This window comes from Hoplias malabaricus, chromosome 13 (genome assembly GCF_029633855.1).
Source record: "Hoplias malabaricus isolate fHopMal1 chromosome 13, fHopMal1.hap1, whole genome shotgun sequence".
NCBI lineage: Eukaryota > Metazoa > Chordata > Actinopteri > Characiformes > Erythrinidae > Hoplias > Hoplias malabaricus.
In genome coordinates, this window is record NC_089812.1 from 29,644,739 (window position 1) to 29,653,707 (window position 8,969).

General features: G+C 36.9%; 1 protein-coding gene across 3 annotated transcripts; it reads right to left on the bottom strand.

Moving 5' to 3' along the window:
• Positions 1 to 1,077: 1,077 nt before the first annotated feature.
• On the bottom strand, positions 1,078 to 8,007 carry sgf29 (SAGA complex associated factor 29). Of its 3 annotated transcripts, none has more exons than XM_066642199.1 (10): positions 7,929 to 8,007; positions 5,490 to 5,569; positions 5,274 to 5,367; positions 5,098 to 5,170; positions 3,605 to 3,669; positions 3,402 to 3,531; positions 3,065 to 3,211; positions 2,347 to 2,382; positions 1,984 to 2,146; positions 1,078 to 1,608 (listed from the first exon to the last, which is right to left on the bottom strand). In XM_066642199.1, the coding sequence occupies exons 2-10, from the start codon at positions 5,562 to 5,564 to the stop codon at positions 1,492 to 1,494; spliced, it is 900 nt and encodes a 299-aa protein (XP_066498296.1). In that variant the 5' UTR covers positions 5,565 to 5,569; positions 7,929 to 8,007; the 3' UTR covers positions 1,078 to 1,491. The 3 variants fall into 3 exon arrangements, with proteins under 3 accessions (XP_066498296.1, XP_066498297.1, XP_066498298.1); XM_066642200.1 differs by lacking the exon at positions 7,929 to 8,007 and adding an exon at positions 6,950 to 7,253; XM_066642201.1 differs by lacking the exon at positions 7,929 to 8,007 and having other exon boundaries at positions 1,080 to 1,608; positions 5,292 to 5,367.
• Between the last annotated feature and the right edge of the window lie 962 nt (positions 8,008 to 8,969).

An 8,969-nucleotide genomic window follows, 5' to 3' on the forward strand; every position in this document is an offset into this window, starting at 1 on the left:
GGTTCCGCACTTCAGCTCCAAGTATGTACAAAATATTCCAGAGGTTAATATCCGTACAAGACCTGAACCAAAATGCTTCACTTATACTGCAGACCTGAACATACTGTCCTTCCACTCTGAGAAGACAGGTCAAAATTGTGGATTTGAAAGGTTGTGGAGGGAAAAAAAAAGATTCCTGGAGATTTAAAAAAAAAAAAAAAAAAAAAACAAAAAAAAAAACTGAAAGCATGTCTCTTAATACATCTGCTTTTCCAGCTACAAAAATAAAACAAACAAAACGTTTAAAGCCTCTTCCAGTACTGTATATGATAGATAAATACATTTCTTGAATAGTAATAAAATGCAATAACATTCAGTATCTTTGACTGTATTTTTTAAATTATAATTAGATGCCTAAAACAAAGTTGGGAAAAGGGACAAAATAAGAATGAATATATTACAGAATATTAACACTCTTTTTGAAACAATAAGCAGATGGATATGAGATTGAGATTGTCTCTAAATTGTCTTAATGAAGGGCGAGGACAGAAACCACAGGAGAATGAGCGTGACCTTTGAGCTCTCAAAGGGAATGTAATGAGAAACCCTTACTTTGAAAAATATACAAACATGGGCTTGAACATACTTCAGTAAACCACTGTAACGTAGCAACATCAATAAATACAACCGGATACACTATTACACAAGGAGAAAGACATATCAATTGTGCTGAAATTCCAGATGTAAAAATGGTCTTAACTTTGAATGTGAAATATTACAAAATGGTGTAACACGGTGGCACTGCAGGTAGTGTCGCAGTCACACAGCTCCAGGGATCTGGAGATTGTGGGTTCAAGTTCCGCTCGGGGTGGCTGGCTGTGAGGAGTTTGGTGTGTTCTCCCCGTGTGCATTGATGACTCAAAAGTGTCCGTAGGTGTGGGTGAATGTGTGAGTGTGTGTCGCCCTGTGAAGGACTGGCACCCCCTCCAGAGTGTGATCCTCGCCTTGCCCCCAACAGAGTGAATGAATGAATGAATGAATATTACAAAATAATGGAGATTTTGATCTTTTAGCTTAAATGCAGTTTATAGATTAAGGAAAAATAAAATAAATTGCCAAACATAAAAAGATTTATTTTAACGTTTTACAGAGTTCAACTGCTGCTGGTTTCCACAAAACAAGTAAGAATACCATACAAAAACATGTACTTGAAATGACATCTATGTCATGGACATGAGAACGATCAATACAGAGCTGATTTATCACAGTTTCTGGTTAATTTTCCATTCACAGTGCCACTACTGTCCATGATATTGTTATGCAGGTGTCCATTACAAATACAAAGAAAACTGTGGATATGCCCAGTTCAGCTGAAGGCACAACTCCATCCTTGTTTATTATTCACCTGGGCTGTCATCAGTGAAGAATTTCAGTTTACAAGTCTATATTCAATATCCAGCATTGTGACAGCAGTGTCCATAACCTGTAGAGGAGTACAACTGTTGGCTGTCCTCATTTCTTTTTGTTCTCCTTACAAGCCACGACATACCGCTGGGCTACATTGAGAGGCGGTGAATAGCCGTCTGCATACGAAGTGTCTTCAAACAGCACAGAATAGTCGTCCTGGGGCTGTTAAAACAGTAAACATGTGGCCAGTTAATTTTGAGATGCATTTACAACTTTCCACTGGTAATTTAAGGACACAATTCTGTGTGCCTGTTGGCCAGAATTGTCCTGATCACTGGTTCACAGCCTATTTATTGTCAACAAAATTGACTGCTTAGTGGTTCTTATAGCTTCTAGACGTAAAGCATGTTTTCTCATTATGTTGCTGCACAGAGACTGTTTTAGAGTAAAATAGTTTTAAAAGATAATTTTAATAACCTAAACAGGTAAAATGGACTGGGGTTTGGCTGCCTGTTAGCAAAATGCTACAAAAAACATCATTCTGCAAACCATCCATTTATATTTTTATTACTTCCTTGCATTCCCTCTCCTCCTTACCCTGTGTGGCGGGGTATGAATGAGCGCTCTGTAGAAGCAGGTGGTTTGTGGGTAGAGGGCCAGCACCAGCTGGTCTTTGCTAAACAGGGCCTCAGGGTCCGTCTCTGGATTAGCTTTCCACTGCGGCAGTGGAATGATTCTTCTTCGACTCAATGTGTGCCTCCTAGGACAAAACCAGAGACAAAAGATTAGGGCAAGAGTTCAGGAGAAGAAGAAAAGAAACCATGAAGAGCAAAGACAAATAGCAATTCAGCAGTCAATTCGAAAGAAACATGGAAATGGGAACATGCCATTGTAAATTATTTTACATTAAAAATATTTAAAGAAATTTAAAAAAATCTAAGTAAATTGCATGACACTTACTCTTTTCCTTCTTCATCAATGTCATCCACTTCATACCTGAGAAAAGAGTAAAAATTTTTGCTATCATTATCATTCATTCATTCATTGTCTGTAACCGCTTATCCAGTTCAGGGTCACAGTGGGTCCGGAGCCTACTCAAAATCATTGGGCGAAAGGCATGAATACACCCTGGAGGGGCGCCAGTCCTTCACAGGGTGACACACTCGCATCTACGGACACTTCACTTTTTTTTAATTGCCAATCCACCTACCAACGTATGGTGATTTTAATTTTTTTTGGACCGTGGGAGGAAACCGAAGCACTTACACGTTTACATGGATGGCAGAATAGGCAGCGAGTGTCTAGCTTACAGGTTGATAATTATAACGTAAGTTATTACATTGTAAGTTAAAATTTCACAAACATAGCAGTTTCAGAGTGGATTTATGGTATAAATAGGATAAAATGATTTATAAAAGGCAAAAATATTTCAGGATTAATAAATAACTAACAGGTTACTAAACGTTAATCGTCAATAATAAATGATACATATATTTTTCTTAAATCAAGGTCTAAATCTGTAGACCTGGATGTATTTTGACAAGATTGAGAGAAGTTGTGGGGATGTATTTATGTAGATCATGCAAAATTAGGACACCAAAAATGTCTTAGGTGATTGCCTACTGCTCATAGATTTACACTCCCACTGTAGACTGCATACAGATGGTCAGATAGTTACTTGTTGGTGGAGTGGTTGTAGCTGACAACCTCAGCCAGAATCCACTGTTCATCTCCGTCCACAGCCTTTACTCGAGCTGCCACTTTATCTCCCTGCTTAGCCACATAATCACTGCTTGCAGGGATGGCCCCACACAGAGGAGGAGGGCTGAAAAAAGAAACAACATGAGCATTATTATGTTTTACTTTCATCCAGAGAAAGAGCACTGTATCACAAAGACAAACCGCATAGATAAATGCTCAGGGTGAGACCCAGCTGGGAACCAGCTGAGAGAGAGCGAGAACAGATAAACAAGGTTGTTGGTAGCAATCGAAAGCTGAGGAAAAAACCCCACTACCTTTCACCCGGCTTGCCAATCCATAGAGGAAGTGTCATGGCAGACTGCTGGAGCAGAGTCATCAGAACGCCTCTCCGCATGGTCTTTCTAGGTGGGTCACTGTCATTGTACACCCCTGCCATTCTTGCAGCTGGGAAAGATTAAGGCCATGTCAGTCATCCATTAGCACAGATTCATGCTCTCAAACACTTCTAGTGACTTACCAATACGTCTTTCCTCCAATAGTGACTTAATTTCTGCAATTTTGTCAAGAGCATGTCGGAGAATGCTGTAGAACAAAACATGACAAAGGTAGATATTTTAGTAACACAATGTACATTTGGTCATGTGTTTTTATTGGTTAAATGGGAAATAAGAAGTGTTTCAAAATGAGTTTTGTTAATAAAACCTAGCACTAACTTTACCTTCACATATCTTTTTAAGGTGGAAATGAGTATTCAATAAGAAGCTGGAGAATAACATAAATAAGACTCTTAAACGGACCCATTTAAGGTGAAACTAAATGCTTGAATATGAAAATTATGAATAAGAAGCAAGGATCTGCCTCCTAAAATGACATTTATGGCTGAAGGGAAAATATCACCAGCCCTGTCTTGTCTAAAATTTTAATGTGGTTTTTGAGAATAAGTTCTTGTAAATGCAGGGAAAATGGCAGCAGCTCTTTCCATTTTTGCCTTTCACTTAGGTAAATGTTTAATGACATCACATACAATTGGTTTGTGTGATTTAAACTGATTAACTGGAATAACAGTTGCTTTAAAAAGTTTCAAAAGCTATAGCGCTAACTTCAGCTCTTAAGATGGAACAGAGAATTCAATAAGTTGGCGAATAACGACAGACCTATATAAGGTGGAACAAAATACTTGACTATGAATATTGTGGATAAAAAGCCTCCTAAGCAACATTTATGATGGAAGGGAAAATCAATAAGTCGATAACACCAGCCTTGTCTAGTTGAAATATTTAATGTGGACAGTAAAGGCTTCTAAATGCAGGGAAATGGCGACCACTCATTCATTTTTTTGTCTTTTTCTTGTGTAGTTAGATGTTTTTGTGAAGTTATGAACACTTTCTGTGTAAATATTGATTATGGCACATGCTCTTGCTTGTTCATTCAATCTTCCACAAACTGGCAACATGGACGAGCTTCACATCTGATGAGAAGCAAGAGGGCTCTCGCCACTGTTTTGAAATTGTATTATGTTCCAATTTTAAACACTTGGTGTCAATATTACATATTGCTCCTTTATATAGTTATGAGGATATTAGTACCAATTGTTCTCCACTTAATGCCAGAAAATTGAGCTCTATTATTCTGGTTCCCTTTACTTACTTCTGTTCAAAAATATAGAAGTAAAAAAGGTTTTAAAGTGGAATTCCAGCAATTGTGTTACTTTCTGCATAATAAATTTTAATTCAATTTACATAGTCATACTTCATTACCTTACATATTAATTTCATGAGCATTCCACACCAATCCACTTCGTATTTATTTATTTATTTTTTCCTAATCAATGAATCATTGAATGATCAATTTGGAAACATTATGGAAGTCAAATTTAAGACAAAATAATATAAGTCCTCTTATGATATATTCATATTTCATATCTCCTTATACTGTATGCTTTGCCTCAATATAAATATCTATTTTATATTTCATTTTTAAGTAGAAACTTTGAGTAAAGGGTAAAGTTACCTGCACTCTGCTTCTGCATCAGCTTTTGCTGTGGTATAGAGTCCCCGTAGCTTGGTCCGATAGTATGGTGAGGCTGTACAGAGTAAAGGAAGCTTAAAACTCAATGTATATTATGATTCTCTATGGATTATGAATGTTTGATGGGCTTACTTAAAGAGTGAAATGAGAGATACTACTAGAATATGTAGACTGACTCTTGTTTTCTGTCTGCATCCTTTCATGTGTCTTCTGGATGTTGAGCAGGTTGTGTTCACTGCGTGAACGCTCCTCCTTTCCATCAGAGGAGGAAAGAGATAAATAAAGAGCCAATACACCACTGGACAACCAATTTCACAGAAAACATAACACAACCTGTCACTCTTGGATGGAGTAAGGCTTTAAAACAGGCCTACCTGAGTTTGCTTTATTAGCTGGTGGAGCTCAGTCAGAAGCTCTGCAATTTTGGTATCTGCAGATACCAAAGCCATTGTATCTGAAATGCAAAATAGATTCATTAACTTCACAACACACAAACAAGTGGTTGATACATATAACATGATATTAATGATAGAATTTACCATTTTTAAATCCTATATCTAGTATTGTAGTATGCTAGCCTCTGTCTTGAGAATTAACAGTCTGAGCTTTTTCTCAAAATCAATCTGATGTTTTAAAACCAGCTGATGGGTGAAATGCTTTTCATTTCAATTGAATATAAACGGAATATTCATTCATTAATTCATTATCTGTAACCCTTATCCAGTTCAGGGTCACGGTGGGTCCAGAGCCTACCTGGAATCATTGGGCGCAAGGCTGGAATACACCCTGGAGGGGGCACCAGTCCTTCACAGGGCAACATAGACACACACACATTCACACCTACGGACACTTTTGAGTCGCCAATCCACCTACCAACGTGTGTTTTTTTTTGGACTGTGGGAGGAAACCAGAGCACCCGGAGGAAACCCACGCGGACACGGGGAGAACACACCAAACTCCTCACAGACAGTCACCCAGAGCGGGAATCGAACCCACAACCTCCAGGCCCCTGGAGCTGTGTGACTGCGACACTAACCTGCTGCGCCACCATGCCGCCTAACTGAATATTTCAACTGAAAAAAAAAAAGAATGTTTAAAAAAAAAACAGAACAAAGTAGCCCTTTGCCTAATTTTTAAATAAAGTCTGCACTCGGATATGCTGATAAAATATTTATCATCAGTTTATATTCTTATGTCATTTTTTTCTGAAAAACTATTTAAAAACAGTCTCTTTTTTTTATTCTAATGTTATGTCTGTATTTGTTACCCAGTCTTGACCTTGACTCAGACTTATGGTTTTGACTACAATACTACTTACATCACTAAAAGACAGTCTTAATACACTTATGCATGTCATATACTGTGATTTTAAAAATAAATAAATGACCACCTCCTTGTTTCTATACTCACTGTCCATTTATCACCTCCATTGTTCACAGAAGCACTTTGTAGTTCTACAACTACAGAGTGTAGTTCATTAGAGTAGAGTTGTTAAACACCTGAGTGTCACTGCTTGGAGTGAGAAACACCAACCAAAAATATCCAGCCAACAGCGTCCAGTGAGTGGCGTCCATTGACTACTGTTGAAAGACTAGGGGATGACCAGCACAAACTGTGCAGGAACAGATGAGCTACAGTCTCTGACTTAACATCTACAAGGTGTACCAATGAGGTAGGTGTGTCTAATAGTGTACAGTGAGTCGATACAGTGTTTAAAAACTCCAGCAGCGATGCTCTGTCTGATTCCACTCATACCAGAACAACACACACAAATACACCACCACAACATTAGTGTCACAGTAACACTCAGAAGAATCCACCATCCAAATCATACCTGCTCTCTAATGGTCCTTTGGGAGTCCTAACCACCGAAGAAAAGTATGAATCCGGGCAAACAATGTATGCAGAGCAAGAAGTGGACTACTGTCTGTAACTGTAGAACTACAAAATGCTTCTGTATAGTCAGTGGAGTTAATGAGCGAGACGGAATATTTCTTATGACTATTAACAAATATCCATTACTAGATTTTATTACATGTTCTGTCCATTTAATTAACAATTCCCTCAATTAAAATAATCATACTTTGAATTGAACTATGCACTTCCTCCAATGAATAAACCTACCCTGTTTAAAAATGTGTTCCTTTCATTTAATAAGTCACACACTCAATTTAACGTGTTCCCTCAATTTAATAATCATACCCTCAGTATTAATTGCATTTATAAATAATTATATTATATTATATTATATTCCATGTAACAAACAGTTTCTATTAATTAAATTAAATTGAGAGAACAAGTTGATAAATTATGGGGACACTAATGTTAAATTAACGCCATTGTTTATTAAACTGTGGGAACAATTTAGTTCACTTAAGCCTTTATATAAAATTGTGTCGCTACATAACATTGTTTTTACACAGTTGGCTCTGTAACTCAGAAACAGCTTTAATACTTTTAAACCATTGCATTTTCTCTAAAGAACAAAAAGTTATTAACTTAAAGCCGTCTACATCCGCACAGTAAACAAAGCTAGCTGGCCAACATACGTCCAGCAGGTTTTCAGATTCTGGTCAGCTTTGCAATGAGTAAATCTGCAGTGACACCGATAGAGAGCTCCAGACCAGACTCAAAACTCACTATAAACACCGCGGCGCCAATACACTTAGCTTTAGCTGCAAAGAAAATAACAAGATGCTGCGCATTTAATCAGTCACCAGGTCTCACAGCACGACCAACACAAATTTATTCGTTGATGCGGAAATTAGTCTAATTGAAAACGACTCATATAACAGTTTAAAACGTCGCATTACCTTTCGTTCAGGTTTGTTTTCGTCTGTAAGTAAGCCACTAGCTTGGGCCTTGTACAGAAGCCTGGAAGGGACATACATAATGAAGGCGTTTCTAAATCGCAAACCTGAAAAGAAAATTTACAATGAGCTTAATTTTAGTCAGTGCGAATCAATATAAGAACGTTTATTTTAATTTCTCTTCTTATTCGATCCTATTCTACAGAGATACTATTAGATACAACATTACAAAATTATGTGGACACTATCATTCAAAATTCCCTCTGAAATTGAGGGCATTAAAATCTCCTTTCGTGGATTAAAGACTCCGCTTTGTTCATCGAAACTATATATTTTGAAGTTAATTCCAAGAAACAAATTCGTAAGGTGTGTGGTATTTACCAACCCAATTTCCAGAAAATTTGTGATATTTGTAAAATGTTTTAAAACAATAATCTGTAATAAAATAAAATAAAAAACAAAACCCTAATAAATAAATAAATAAATAAGTGAACTATTATTTAAAAAAATCCAATGAGCCGCAAAATCCAATTGATCAACTTTATTGTGTTTTGTTAATATAAACACATTTTTAATATAATGCCTGACTCCAAAATAGTTGAGGGGGAAAATATGAGAGAAAAACAAATTCGTGTTGCATTATTTTTAAGCATTACAGTATATAAGCAGGTGAATATTAAAAGGAAAAAGAGCATTCACCAAAGGCTCAGTCCTTACAAGCAAAAATAGATTGTTGCTAAATACTATAATTTAAACAGATCATTTTCAATGCAAGAGTGCACAGAACATATTCTAAAAATGTATGTTCCCAATAATGTGAAAAGATTCAGGAATTCTGGGAAAATACTAGGACAGAGAGAGAGAGAGAGAGAGAGAGAGAGACAGACAGACACTGACTAGCATGCAAGCACATGGGGAGGAAACATTTCGTAAATTTTATAAAAATGGCGTGTTTTTGATTACAATCGTGAACTACGCCCTAAAGAGCGTCTGTCACTGCATCAAGGCAAAGACAAAGCTATACATCAATTCCAAATTGTGGAA

Bases quoted from the DNA above. Each gene is read 5' to 3' on its own strand.
- sgf29 (XM_066642199.1), bottom strand. From the start codon at position 5,564: ATGGCTTTGGTATCTGCAGATACCAAAATTGCAGAGCTTCTGACTGAG. The intron at 3,670-5,097 runs GTAACTTTACCC...TTTGTTCTACAG, and splicing joins GATGCAGAAGCAGAGTGCAG to CATTCTCCGACATGCTCTTG. The intron at 3,532-3,604 runs GTAAGTCACTAG...AATCTTTCCCAG, and splicing joins ATTGGAGGAAAGACGTATTG to CTGCAAGAATGGCAGGGGTG.